The sequence below is a fragment of the Ovis aries genome, chromosome 26, assembly GCF_016772045.2.
Source record: "Ovis aries strain OAR_USU_Benz2616 breed Rambouillet chromosome 26, ARS-UI_Ramb_v3.0, whole genome shotgun sequence".
Lineage (NCBI taxonomy): Eukaryota > Metazoa > Chordata > Mammalia > Artiodactyla > Bovidae > Ovis > Ovis aries.
In genome coordinates, this window is record NC_056079.1 from 24,108,385 (window position 1) to 24,123,109 (window position 14,725).

A 14,725-nucleotide genomic window follows, 5' to 3' on the forward strand; every position below is an offset into this window, starting at 1 on the left:
GGTACTTCCTACAACTTTCAGGGCCCTAAAGTAAATTGCATAAAGAAACCGGACCCCCAAGATTACAGATGGAGAATTTTGGAAGCAATTCCATGTTCAAGTGGAGATCAAAGAAGCCCAACTCAAAAGAAGTGTGGACGGACTAAAATGGCAACTGTTATCTTAGCAAAAGCTCTCTTTAAAAGGGTTATCTTGAAGATGATGACCCATACATTGAGGAACCAAGGTGACGGGCGGTAGAAGGAATCATAACATATGAATTCTTTAAATACTTTGAATATTCTTTAAAAGTATTTAAACACTTTAAATACTTTTGCTGGGGTTACTCATGATATTTAAAAAAAAAACTATATTCTTTTAAAAAATGGTTAATATCACGTATGTGAATTTCACCTCAATAAAAAGGAGATGAAGGAAGAGCAGCAGGACTGGACCCAAAAAAGCAGAAAGACAGGCATGACACAGAGAACCCTCAAAAAGCAGCCTTGACACAACTTAACACAACTTCCTTTCTCCTTCTTGACCTTCTCCCACCCACCCTTGTACGCAGATTTGCAAAAGCAAAGGAAACAGCTGGTACGGGCCTGGGTGCCTAGGACTGCCAGTCCAGAGCAGGAAGTTCCTTCCTGAGGCGGTAAACCAGGCTCAGGCTTGCAAAGTGAAAGTGAAGTTGCTCAGTCGTGTCCAACTCTTTGCAACCCCGTGGACTGTAGCCCACCAGGCTCCTCTGTCCATGGGATTCTTCAGGCAAGAATACTGGAGTGGGTTGCCATTTCCTTCTCCAGGGGATCTTCCTGACTCAGGGATCGAACCCAGGTCTCCCACATTGCAGGCAGACGCTTTAACCTCTGAGCCACCAGGCAAACCTCTGCAGGATCTCACCAGGACCTGAGGGCCTCTCGCCTGCTCCTGTGCTCCCCGCTCTGGCTTTCTTTCTCCTTCTGTATTCTCTACTTTTTTGTGAACAGACAGCTAAAGAGAGAGAAGTTTGCGGATGGCTTTTCACTGATTTACCCTTGGAGAAACAAGGCATCATTATTTGCATCTAAGAGATTAGGTTAAGGAAGGACAGACGAGAAAATGTTTTCTTGCATTCAGAGCCAAATATAAAAATAACTTTAAAAGTTTTGTCCTCCCTTTCTACAAATAAGTCAGCCCTGTTGGCAATGGTGTCTGGGAGTCGTTACCATAGCCTGTAGCATGTGGGAACCAGAGCTGCCTTTGTTACAGCCAGCAACTCTTCCATGGTCTCCTCTGAACTTAAACCAGCAAGAACGCTGGAAGGAGCTTCTGGAAATCAACAGCACTCCGAAGTAGGCAAAACTGGGTAGCCACCACGGCAAACCCCTTCTTTCCTGCATCACCACCACCACACCTTCATTCTCCTTACATTTATACTTTCCCACATCTACAGGACAGTGTCAAGGGAGGGTCAGGGGCTAGTTAGAAAGGAAGAGCTATGATACTGGAGGGAGGGAAGCACCTATTGCCTCAAAGAGAGTGACTCCAAGATCAGGTGGTAGAAACTTTCTGAGGCCAACGTCCACGCTTCTGTCACTTTTGCATCCTGACAAGCTGCCCCTTGACTGCTCTTCCACCATCTCTGTAAGGATCAGGAGGATGGACACAGAGGGCAAGGACTGATGTGCCAGAAAAATCCCATGGGAAAACTATACACACTTCTGCAAGTACACACTTTGAGAACAAGAACATCACAAGCAACCTACAAAAAGCACTTGGCCGAGGAACCAATTAAGAAACACTAGAATTTCTTGAGTTTTTGAAAAATAACCAATCTGCTTTGAGTCCCTTCTACCTGCTCATCCCCATGCCAGGCACCACCTGGGGAGCAGTGTGCCCATGAACCATCAGAAAAGTGAGGGTATAACCACAGACCAAACTGCCATGCTGTACACAGAGAGGGCCTTGACGGCTTGACAAAATGTGTCATCCAGTCATAGAGAACGAATATATGGATATCAAGGGGGAAAGGTGGGGAGGAAGGACCTGGGAGACTGGGATGGACATATATACACTACGACACTGTGTATAAAATAGATAACTGATGAGAGCCTACACTATAGCCCAGGGAACTCTACTTAACGTACTGTGGTGACCTGAATGGGAAAGAAATCCTTATGGGAGGGGATATATGTATACGTACAGTTGATTCACTTTGTTGTACAGCAGAAATATAACATTTTAAAGCAATACACTTCAGTAAAAAGTAATTTAAAAAAAAAAGACAGGTCATCATATATATTTGGAGGCTATCTGAGATGCCTGTCAATCACTCTCGGTTCCCAAGGCCATAAGGACTTGAGGCATAAGCCAGATGGGAGGGTCAGCTTCATGAGTGCTGGAGCAGGACTGGAGAAGGCAGCCAAAACGGAGTCTCCCAGCCCTCCCCTCTGAAGTGAAGGCAGCCAGCTTGAGAGGACGGGAAAACTGACAGCAACCTGGCACTGGTTTTGCAATCAGAGCAGCTGAGCCAGGGGGAACAAAGTCCTGGCTGAGCCTGCCCCCAGCAGAGCCTGAAACACAAACCACCCTCCTCTCCAGCCCTGGGCTCAGGCGGGCCATGGCTGAAGCAGACAAGAGAGGGCAAGAGATGAGGCCAGCACAGGTCCCCTGCTTAAAAATAAAAAGCCCTCCCTGATGGATGGATGGTCAGATCCTTAACTAAAACTTCCATGGAGAGAAGCAAGTTAGCAGGTGAAGAAATCAACCAGAAATGCTCACTCCAATATCAGCAACCACCCTCCCCCTACCCCTACCCTCACATTCCCTACCCCCAGTACATGGAGCAGAAGCTCCTCACCTCCTCCAGATGCTGGAAAACAACTACTTTCCCAGACAGTCTCTCTCCTGATGCTCAAAACGACCCTGTTAAGTAGACCCTACACATTTTCTAGGTGTCCAGATAAAGTGAATGAGTGAGAACTAAAATAGGTGAGGTTTGGGACATGTACCCACTGCTGTATTTAAAATGGATAACCAGCCAGGACCTAGCATAGAGCAAGGGAACTCTGCTCAATGTAATGTGGCAGCCTGGAAGGGAGGGGAGTTTGGGGGAGAATGGATACATGTATATGTATGGCTGAGTCCCTTTGCTGTTCACCTGAAACCATCACAACATTGTTAATTGGCTATAGCCCAATACAAAATAAGTTTAAATAAAACAGGTTGGATTTCCTGGGGAATAAGATGAACAGGTGGTAGAGGATGCACAAAACATCTGTTAACAAATTAAAAAGTACTTTCTCTAGGCAATTCTAAACTGCTTGTGCAGAGATGGACTTGAGAGTTGATTCTAGAGTTTGAAGGAGAGGCCTCGAATATTTAAAATAATTTGACCACTCCAATGGCCTTTCAAGTCTTTGAACTCTGTTACTCGAGGAGCTTCTTTCTCCCACTGCAAGATGAAGAGTTTGATTTTTATGTGAAACAAAGTCCAAGAGAGTTCAAAGAGGACTCACCACAAAAATAAAAGCCAAGCGGCATCAGTATTAATAATGCCAAACTAAAGAGATATTTAATAACCTTTGTAAAATTAAAAACAATGACTAATTCAATCCAAGCAACTAGGTCATGCTCAAATTCCAGTAAATCTAAAAGTGAGATAGAATAAGGCAAGAATTTTGCTTTGCTTCAGTAGTCAAAGTGAAGGGCCCATTCAAGGGCAAGGCTGGAAATACAGTCACAATGAGAACACCAGAGGGACAAGTGTGGGGCTGGGGAGGGACGCTGGGACACAGGACAAAGGGAAATGACCACAAGAGTACCACCTGGGAATCTGACAGAGCATCTGAGTATCAAAGGGAAAAAAAACTTCTCATAAAGACCAGTCATCTAGCAGACAGCTCAGAGGTTCTTACAGAAGCCGCAGACCTCTGGTGTGTTTCCTGCTTGGAGAAAACCAGTGAACAAGCCAACCAAAGAGATATTAGGACCTCCACAAACAGCCACAGAACAAGGCAAAACTGAGGGCTTCAGAGAGGTACAGAGTGTGTAAGAAATTAAACAGGGACAAAAGGCACTTGACTAGGGAGAGGCAGCAAGGTACTGAGCCACCAAGTGAATCAAAGGGATCAAATATATAAACGATCATCTACCAGTTCTCTGCCTACCGCTTTGGGTGGCTTTCCAATTATTAAGAATGGCCTTGAATAATTAGGAGAGTAGGATACGTCAGGCAAAATCATACGTGGCCCAAGTTCAACTTACCGAGACACATTCTTCCAATTGCAAAACACACAGCATGCTTTCAGACACTGAAGTGGATAGCAAAGCACTAGAATCTCACATAGGTAAATATCCCACAAGAAGCAGCTTACTCTAGGCCAAGAACATTCCACCGAGTTCCCTTGTTAAAGAGGCTGTCAAGGCTGGCAGTCAAGTCAGTATCTGCAGAAGGCAGGTAAGGACTCACACCTGACACGCAGGCTGCACCCTGGGCCTCCTTTCAGTTTGCAAAAGCCTCTCGTCACTCAACCATGTATTTCCAATGAAACCAACAGGTGATTTCTCTGACAACATGATTAGATCTTTTTTACAAGAACTTTTAACAACAAGCGGCCAGGGGACTAAGGACTTTCCAGAATACTGCCATTTCTTTTGTAAATCAAAGTAAGAAAAGAGAAATCTAGCATTATACTTCCCAAGGCCAACTACCTTAGCTCAGCTCAGGCCAGGAAATTCAGTGTCCTATGGACTGAGGCAGAGCAAAAATGGGCTTTTCACACACAAGAAAGAAAAGGTAAGATAACAATGCAACTTTGTTTCTTCTTCATAATATCAAAGGAAACACTGATTAATTTCCTATTTAATCTTAGTCTTGAAGTTGAAAAAACTAAAGAGCCAGTGTTTCTTTCACTATTGTATATAAAATTGTTAGTTTACAAGAGAACTTGACACTTCAATAAAATGTAAAACTAAGTAACCAACTTTTTTAACATCTCTAAAAGCCAAATGACTTCTTAAAGAGAGGAAAGGCTACCAAGAGCTTTCAAAGGTTTTTGCTGAGCTACAATATATTTTAATAAACTAGGGACTCGAGAATATTCTTAAATGTATACATGCCTTCATTAACTGAACACCCAACGTTAGAATTCTGTTCTTATATCACCTTCTAGCTTTTTATTATTTTAGTTCTTCTAAATCTTTCAGAATTGTGACAAATACTAACAAATGATGGCTATCACAGAAAACTATAAAAGAAGAAAATGCTCTTTCCCCTTGTTTTCTTAATGTAATAAATGTATTATAATCATCCTTTCCCCACTACTCTGTACTCTCTGCTACTGTTGGAAGACATATAGTCCTAAATGAAGCAAAAAAGGTAATTTCTTTTTCTGACCGTAAATAAGACAGAAATGTTCAGGCCATATAATAAAAACAGCTGATGATTTATTCCTACTCAGTATTTAAGATGTTCTGACAATTTTCAACTATTTAATTGCTTTTTATGTTGAATCCTCTTTTCCCTACAGATGGACTGTAAACCAGGTGAACCTCCTTTGAAAGACGAAAAGGCAAAACAACAATAGGAGAATGGGGGGGGGGGCGTCCTTGAGCTTGTTTGTGGACTTAAAAAATAAAGAGCTGAGGTTAAAAAAAAATTCAGCCCCATTGTTTACTCTTCAAAGTTCTTGGAATTCCTCTACACAGATCCTTACTTGTTCGATAATTTCTGTCTTTCCCTTTGTTGTTAATAACATCAGTTTTATTAATGTTCCATCTTTGCATTAAGAACTGCCTTTAAGTAGCTCTTTCAATAATCTCTGTGAATATGTAACCCTCAACCTCTTTCTTCAATTTAGTGGCACAATAGAGAAGTATTTTGCTTTCATGCATAAAAGACAATGGCAAACATAAAACTGAAGAGGCTACCAAGTCACGAAACTGATGAGACACTAGATAATACAGAGAATGGAGGCTCAACTGACTGGTAACTGGATATGGTAGCTTTTTTCAAGCTGAAGAATTACACTCAGCCTAGATCTAGGGCAACAGGGAAATGTTACCTTCGGAAATACTGGTGTCCAGTTCCTTCCCGATACTATCATAAGCAGCATTCAGACTAGAACAAAGCTGACAGCGGCATGCAGTCTTCCCTTTCATCACTGCCTCCATGTACTCTGGGGTGGGGGACCGAGGGGAGACACTGGCAATGATGCTATCATTGGGTTTGTCCTTAGGACACTTAGAATGCTGTTAACCAAGCCAGCACCACAAAAATCAGAGCTGTTTAGAGAAGAATTCCAAATAAATGGACCCATTCCCAGACATTTAGTATACCAATTAACCAGGCTCAAAAAATCCCCCTAGTTTTGGAATTCTTCCACTCACCTAAAACATTAGGGGAAAAAGAAAAAAGTCTTCTGGAAAACACTCCCCAAAGAGAGGGGGAAAAAAAACCCCAAAACTTGTCAGTTTTTTTTTTTCCTTGTCAGTTTCTTATCCATTCCATTTCTTACAAAGCACTTCCATAAAGCTCCACTCTCTAACACTTAACCAAAACCAGGCTTCAAGATGTCAGTAAAGCACAAAATTACCAGGAAATACTCCCCAAACTCCCCTTAGAGATTTCAGTAATCTCTCTTTCATGCCCCAGAGTGTACTGGGTGAAACAGAGATCCCAGAATTGAGTCACGCCTTACAGACTGAAATTTTTGTCTTTACTAATCATCATTCACCCGGATTACAAAACATTCTTCTCTGGAGTTTCTTAAGAAAAAGGTGCAATAATTTCTACATTATGGTCACAGTCTGAACTTAAACAAAAGAATATGATGACAGATATTTCAAATTTGGAGCACCCCTTGGATATGGGTCTAACAGGCATTATAGCCCATGACTCAACATCAGACACCACCCATCTTCTGTGCAGCCATTTGAAATTTCCTTCCAGGAAAGGCGGGCTGAACTGGGAAGACAGAAAAGGAGATCCAAAATGTTTGGACCGGAACCCACTTCAGAAGTCTGAGTCTTTCTACTAACAGAGTAGAATCCTAGGGACTGCATTTCATATTGTTCACATACTGACTGCCTCTTGCTGGTCCCCCAGTCCCCCTCTATTTACCTTGAAAAGCTTTGCTGGGAAGCAGGTGAGATTAAGCAAACAGTCTGACACAGGAGAAACAAACGTCTTCCCCAAATGCATCCTAAGACACCCTGCAGAAGAACCAGGTCCCTCTGCCCTCCTACCTGGGAAAGCGTGTGGATTGGGCGACCCTCTCTTAAGGCACTTAGAACAGAGAATGTGCACGGTGTAGTGCAGTCCAGGCCATTCCTGAAGTAGGACATTCAGTTCCTCTACCAAGGGGGTTATGGCTTGCCATGCCGTCCATATGTTCGGTAACGATGCGTGGCTGGCAATGGACAGGGTGTCCGGCTGCAGGACCCCCTTGGCAGGTCTGTAGCTCACCACCACCGGGACTTTCCCCCTGTAGGCGAAGATCTGAAGTTTGCCATCCGACCTGTGCACCACGTGGTTGTTGATCTGGACGCTGTAGCGGGCAAACAAGCCGGGTGGAAAGGTGAAGGGAAAACTGTATTCAATCTGCAGCTGCTCAGCCACAAAGGACTGCCCAGCCAGGTTGGTCCCGTTAATCCAGGCTTCCGCGTGCGGCACCTCATTTTGCACGTAGCAGGGGAACTTGTACCAGGCCGTGGACCCATTCAGGGGCTTGCCCTTGGCTTTGTTGAGGCAGTAACAGAGTCCCATTTTCTCCAGCAGCTCCAGCAGCAGCTGCAGGTCCTGCTGAGCTTGGACATGAGGCTTCAGCAGCAACCGGATGACATGGGCTGGCAGGAGCCCATGCAGCAGAAAGCCCTCCACGTAGTGATGTAGCTGGGTGGCCCGAAGCGTGTCCTGGCTCGGGGCGGGCGGCGCCATCAGCGGGGAGCTTTCGGCCCGGCCCTCGGCCTCGGCCTCGCCGCTGGTCCCCAGGAGCAGCTTGTGCAGTAGCAAGGAAGGGTCCCTCTGGAAGAAGACGTTGAGGATGTCGATGAGGCGGGAGAGGTTGTGGAAGACGTGCTCCTTGAGGGCCGGGCTGTCCTCGAAGTACAGCAGCTTGCCGCTCTCGTGCAGGTAGGAGAGGGCGCTCTGCAGCCGGTCCTCGGTCAGCCCAGCCTGCAACCCCAGGCGAGCTGAGTCCCACCAGCTGAGCCAGAGCCGCTGCGCCTGCGGGGGCTGGAAGTGCAGCTCCTCCAGCACCTGCCAGGACCGCGGCAGCACGCGGTGTAAGTTGGGGAAGATTTCGCGGTGCTCGGCCACCGAGAGCAGTTTGTCGCGCAGGCGCTGTAACTGGCGCGGGTCCCGGCAGCTGACGGGCAGCACTGGCGAGAGGATCTGCAGCCGGTGGTTGAGCAGGTACTGGAAGTGGGCCTTGCGCCGCCGAAGGTTCTTGTCCGACACCCCGTAGTAGGCGGCGTGAGGGCTGGCGGAGCGGAGCTCGAAGTCCCGGGCCAGCGCCTCGTCCACCACCTGGGCCAGACGGCTCAGCCCCTCGGCGTCGTGCTTCTCCTGCAGGGCGATCTGGCGGTGGATGTCCAGACACTTCTCCTCCAGCTCCTGCTCCCCGCACAGGTCGGCATGGGTGCCCACGATGCACACCACGGCGTGGGGCACCCGGGCCCCCACCCGATGCAAGAAAGAGCCCACGGTGGTGGGAAAGCGGAGCGGCTCATAGGTGGCCAAGTTCACCACCAGCACGTACAGGGCCCCTGGGGAGAGGAAGAAGGGCTGTATCACCTCGTAGCGTTCATCCCCGGCTAGGTCATACACGATGAACCGCAGGCCCCGGGACGCATCCGCCGTCCAGCTGGTCACCTCGATGCCCTTGCTCCCAGGCGGAGGTGAAGGCGAGTAGGTCTTCTCCTGGCCCCCTCCCCCAAGCTTCCCCTCCACTCTGTCCTCAGTGAGGCAGTGCCGGAGAAGGGTCTTTCCTGCCGCCTTCTGACCCATCAGAAGCAGCTTGAGGCGCGGCTGAACCGCCGGCTGGGAGTGAGCCAGCTCCTTCTGGTAGGCGGCGATGTACGGGATCCCCTTCATACAGACCTCGTAGGGGGGCTGGATCAGAGGGTTGTCCTTGATCTTCCACAGGCCCACGCGGGAGAGCTGGCCAAAGTTGTCTGGCAGCACAGCGATCTGGTTCCCCTGCAGGACAAGCTCCTCCAGGCCGGTGAGTTCGACGATGGAGTCGGGCAGGTAGCGGATCCGGTTGTTATCCAGCCACAGGGTGAGAAGACGGCCCAGGCCCGAGATCAGGGATGGCACCGAGGTGAGCTGGTTGCGGCTAAGGTAGAGCTCCTCCAGGCCAGCCAGGGGCAGCAGGGCGGCCGGGAACTCCTCCAGGAGGTTGGAGGAGAGATTGAGCATTTTGAGTCGCTGCAGGCGGCTGAACTGGGCGGGCAGAGCCCGCAGCCCGTTGTTGTCCAGCATGAGGCTCTCCAGGCTGGCCAGCTCGCAGAAGCCGCTCGGCAGGGTGCCAAGCTCAGCCCCACTCAGCCAGAGGATCTTGAGGGCGCGCAGGGCACTGATATCCTCGGGGAGGCCCCGCAGCCGGTTGCTGGACACGTCCAGCTCCTCCAGGGCCGCCAGCTGCAGCAGCTGTCGGGGAAAAGCCGTGAGCTGGTTATGGTCCACGTCGAGGGTGCGCAGGCGAGAGAGGCCGGCGAGGGAGTCGGGCAGGTGCGCCAGCCGGTTGAAGCTGACGTCCAGCTCTTCCAGGTGGACCAGCGCACCCAGCTGGGCTGGCAGGGTAGGGAGCTGGTTGTGGCTGAGGTTGAGCTTCCGCAGCTCGCGCAGGGCGCCCACCGCCTCAGGGCCCAGGACGCTCAGCCGGTTGTGGCTCACGTCCAGCTCCGTGAGGTGATGTCCCAGCTCGGCCACTGCCGGAGGTAGCTGGGCGAAGCGGTTCCGGCGCAGGACCAGGACGCGGAGGCTGCCCAGCGCCGAGCCCAGCCCGTCGGGCACCTCCTCCAGGCCGTTGTTCCCCAGGTTCAGCACCTCAATGTCCCCGATGTTGGCCGGGAGCACGAGCTGGGGGGCGTCAGGGGAGTCGAGCTGGTCGGTTCCCGGGCAGCCCCCGGCCGAGCTGAGGGTGAGCTGGCGCAGGTTGCTCCGCAGCTTCCTGGCGCGCAGGGCGGCGTCCCGCCACAGCCTCACCGTCTTCAGGTTCCCGCTGTCCGTCCCTGCCATGGCGGGGCCCCGGGCCGACACCCTCGCGCGGGAACCCGCAGCTACATTCCGCGCTGCGCCCCGGCGGGCGCCAGTCTCCGGGGCCCTTTCGCTCGCGTTTCTCCCTTCCCACCGGCCCTCGGCAGCCCGCGGCAGAGGGTCCTAGAGCAGCCAGCGGCCGGGTGCCCGCAGCTGGGGGGCGGCGGCGACGCGAGCAGCTCCGTTGGGCGCCGGGCGCACGGCGCGGGGAGAGGCGGCGGCAGGCGGGGAGCGCAGCTCGCATTCTCCGGGCTCCCGGGCCAGGGGCGCGCCGGGGCAGCAGGGCCGCCGCCCGCCCGCCGCGCCGCGGAGGATGCCTGCCGCTCCTCCTCCCGCTCCGCCCGCCTCCGGCGCCTCGGGGCCGACTGCCGCCCCGCTACCCTCGCCGCCGCAGCCCGGCGGCCCGCAGCATCGTCGCCTGCGCGAGCTCCATGAGGACGGTGGCGCCCGGCTCCGCCGCGGGCATCATGCGGGCGCAGGGCCGGGCCGCCGCCGCCGCCTCCTCCTCTCCGCTTCCCCGGGCTCGGGCGGGAGCGCGAGCCGCGTCCCCGGCACGGGGAGGGCGAGATCGGGAAGCAGCAGCGCCGCCCGGCGGAGCGGCCCCCACGTGACCGGCGGAGGCGCCGCGTGTTCCCGGCACCGCCCCGGGGGCGGTGGCCATGGACCGGCGCCGGGTGCGGGCTGGGGGCGCCTCGCCGGTGCAGGCCGGCTGCGTGCACAGCGCTGGGAGGGAAGTACCCCGGGTGGGGCCAGTCCCCGCTGCAGATCCGGATCCCCGGGTGCTCCAGCTTGGGTTCGCCTGCGTCTGGCTCTTTGTTGGCCCTGCACCTCCAAGGGATATCTTTCTCTTTTTCCCTCGCGTGTCGGATCCCTGGCCTCCCTTACTCATCCCTCATCTCCCTTACCTCTCCCACTCATCCTACATCCACACCCTAGTAGAACTGGCCCATGCAGGGCCCTGCGATTCATTGTAGGAGGTTAAAAAGAGACTATGACTAAACAAAAGAAGGAGAAAAGCAGGCAACCATTCATTCACTTGGTAAATATTTATTGAGGCCCTATTTTGTGCCAGATCAACAGAGACAGACGTTCTCCACTCCCCTGGGGGAGGCCCTGAGCTGGATCCCCGCTGGCCTAATTGGAGGGTGAAGCAAGGGGTGCCATGCATTGTTTTGTCCAGGGTATTCTAGTCATCCTCCCAACAGCCAAATACAGAACAAATACTGTATCTCAACTATACAGTACTCCTTATGCTGTAGGTTCAAGAAAATGAAAGCTGTTTCAAGCAAAATCTGCAGCCCAGTGCTCAACTTGAAGATTTATTTTATTTAGGTGAGGCAGTTTCTTTGAGATCACATCTATACTAAGTGCATAATATCTTCAAAATTTACCCAAACCTTGAAATCCATCAGGCCCGCGAATACCACCTCCATCACTGCCCCCAGCTTAGCTAATAATAAAGCAAATAGTTTTCAGAGATGCAAAACCAAATTTCATTGGTTAATTGCACCAGATAACAGTCATGGCTCTCCTCTACACATGACTTTGCTGCTATCTGGAGACCCAGATTTGGTGGGTATTTAAGTAGTAATCATCTGTCTCTTCAAAGAGAGTGACTAAACATCCGGAGCTGGAAATCTGTCCCCAAGACGGTTAACAAGCCTGGGGTGGTACAGTCTGTAACTGAAGGATGCTCCCAGAGCCAGGTGGATCCCAGAGGCCCCAAGTACCTTAACAGGATGCAGGTGAGCTGTGTTCACCCTGCAGGGCTTCCTGGAAGACCAGATTGCTCAAGAATTCCTCATACCCTACCCCCCCACGCCCCCCCCACCCCTCGCCCCGGATGAAGAAAATTCAAAATCATGTAGGCTGACCCTTTTGTTCACAGAGACAGGCCCTAGTAAAGCAACCTCTCAATTGGCCAGCCATGTAAAAGGGAAAAGCCAGGCGTGCTAACTCCCCTTGTGGGGTTATTCCCCTGAGTGTATCACTTTCAAGGTATTCCTAGGGCTTCCCTGGTGGCTCAGTTGGTAAAGAATGCACCTGCAATGTGGGAGACCTGGGTTCGATCCCTGAGTTGGGAAGATCCCCTGGAGAAGGGAACAGCTACCTATTCCAGTATTTGGCCTGGAGAATTCCATGGAGTGTATAGTCCAGGGGGTCTTGTAGGGTTATTCCCCTGAGTGTATCACCTTCAAGGTATTCTTAAGTCAGACCCAATTTCTTTGGGCTTTATCTCCTGGGGAAGACGAACTGGAGAAGGCATCAGCTTCCTGTCCAACTTGGGGTAAACTGAAGTGGTTTGGGTGTGTTAATAAACTTCTCCCTTTTAGAAAGCATCGGAAGATTACACTTCCATCTCAAATGTCTTTGAGAAGTCTGTTTTTCCTTTGCCAGGAGATAATATGTAATTTGCTTTATCTAATAAAGCTGGATAGAACCAGAGAATACCCTGTCTGGGGCCTCTCACTGGAGCACCACAGCTTGGTGTGGATGAGTTTGCTCAATGGAACATTCTTTCTGGGCACTTTAGCCCGCTTGAGCTGTTGCATTCAATACTGTGGGGAGCCTTACTGTAAAGTCTTGTCCATGAGTTCTTTGAAAGTCAGATCAGGAGAATGCAGTGATCAAATATAACTGGAAAAAAGATAGTGTGTCTAGTATAGTTCTTAAACTCGGGCAAGAAGGATCCTGGCCTTGGCGCACAAGTTGGTCCTTCTCTTGTGGCATTCTACCACCCGCTGTAAAGTTTCTGATGGGCCAAGGAGTTGATGGATGTGATCCATCAGCCTTCTAGAACACACTTGATATGAAGGACCCTGAATGCCCAGTGCAAACACCCTGAAGCCTGCTTGGAGAAGGCAGGCAATATTTCAGTCATTCAGGAGTTGCACATCCTCGTGGTGTGGATGGAGCTTGATTGTCCCTGTGAACCCAAAGGGCCCTCACTGTGCTGGGTAGAGCCCAGGTTAGGAGAGAGGGAGGTGGGTGTACCACATTTGTTGGCCTGAGGTAGCTCATTTAAGATTAGGTGTTATGTAGATGGGCCTCCACTGGTACTTGTGCCCCAGACTCTGCCAATACTAGGTGACCCTGCATGTGTTGGGGTTTTCCTAAAAGTTGAGAACAATCTCTGCTTGGAGAAAAGCAACTTTGATTACTTGAAGTTTTCTTGCTTTGGATACTTACCCAACGTCATAACCTGAAGCTATCAACTTTCTAAAGCCTTTACATTTATCCTGTCTTTCTTATTCTGATAGTGTTTTCATTTTAGCTGCTGCTCTATGACTGCAACTGGCTTGCCCTGAGTCCAGACCCTCTGCGAGGGCACAAGTCATTTAAAGGCACAGGAGACCACATGTGAAGAGGCGGAGTCTTGAGCTGGGCCTTAAAAGATATGGCAAGCCAGAAGGGAGGACCCTGGACAAGGGGCCAGAATCTTCCATTAAAATATTTGTCAGTAACAATCTGAATGGCCCAGGCGGCAGGGGTCCTCTCCTCTTGGTAGCAATGAGCTCCAAGTAAGCTTTCCATCCCTGGTTTCTTTTGTTCTGTTTTTGACACACTTTCCTCCATCTTGACAGATTTTTTCTTGACTGTCTAACCCCCTAGCTACTGGCTCCTTGGTTTACTTCCTTTCCCTGTCATATATCTTACCAAAGGGGTCCCCAGCTGTCTGCAGCCCCTCCCCTGGTCCCTCCTTGGGCCCAGTCACCTGGCTCCCATCACAACCTGTCCACAGCCCTGCTTTCTGGACGGTCACCTCCCCTTTCCTTTCTTTGACTTCCCATTGCCGAAGGTGTTAAGCAATTTCCTTTGGAAACTTTCTCCTGTAGGATATTTGGTGTCGTGTTAAGGTGTGGGATTTCCAAAAGAATACCCTAAAGGCTAATTATTTCCTTTTAGGAAAAAAAGTTTTCCATTAGAGTAAGTGCTACCAAATGAACCGCTGTAACTGCATGGACAACTGTCCAGGATTCGCCTATATATGGAGAGCTTCCTTGGCAAGTAGTCATTAGGGTTTTTATGGGTTTTTTTTTTAATATTATTCTATTTATATTAAAGATGCATACTTTGGAAAAATCATCTAAGTACACTTTGCACTGAATTTTAACTTCACCAACCACAACTGAGGTCTTTATTTTAGGGTGACCAAATGTCCCAGGGCGCACAAGACTGAGGGGTGTTCCAGGACAGGAGATGTTCTATGCCTAAAACCAGGGCAATCCTAGGGAACTAGTATAGTTACTGAACCTACTTCATCTTTATCTTGCTCTTCCTTTACCTTTCAAGAGTTCAGAAAACACAGCTTAACAGAAATGCAGGATTTTACTTGCTTCAGCTATTTTAGACTTTCAAAATAGTTCTGATTTATTTACTTCTGTATTTACTTAGGCTGACTTCATTTTATTGCACTTTATTGTGCATTGCAGATACTGCATTTTTTACAAATTGAAGATTTGTGGCATCCTTGCCTTGAGCACCATTTTTCCTACAGCA

At 50.0% G+C, this 14,725-nt stretch overlaps 1 protein-coding gene across 3 annotated transcripts in view; it reads right to left on the reverse strand.

Annotated features, from left to right (window-relative positions):
• The window catches only part of MFHAS1 (multifunctional ROCO family signaling regulator 1), a 111,277-nt gene extending 100,472 nt beyond the window's left edge, over positions 1–10,805 (reverse strand). For all 3 annotated transcript variants that reach the window (XM_015104587.3, XM_027962666.3, XM_042241436.2), the window contains exon 1: positions 7,210–10,805. In XM_015104587.3, coding sequence (XP_014960073.3) covers positions 7,210–10,207 — 2,998 coding nt within the window. In that variant the 5' untranslated portion in view covers positions 10,208–10,805. The remainder of the gene's footprint in view (positions 1–7,209) is intronic.
• Positions 10,806–14,725: the final 3,920 nt, after the last annotated feature.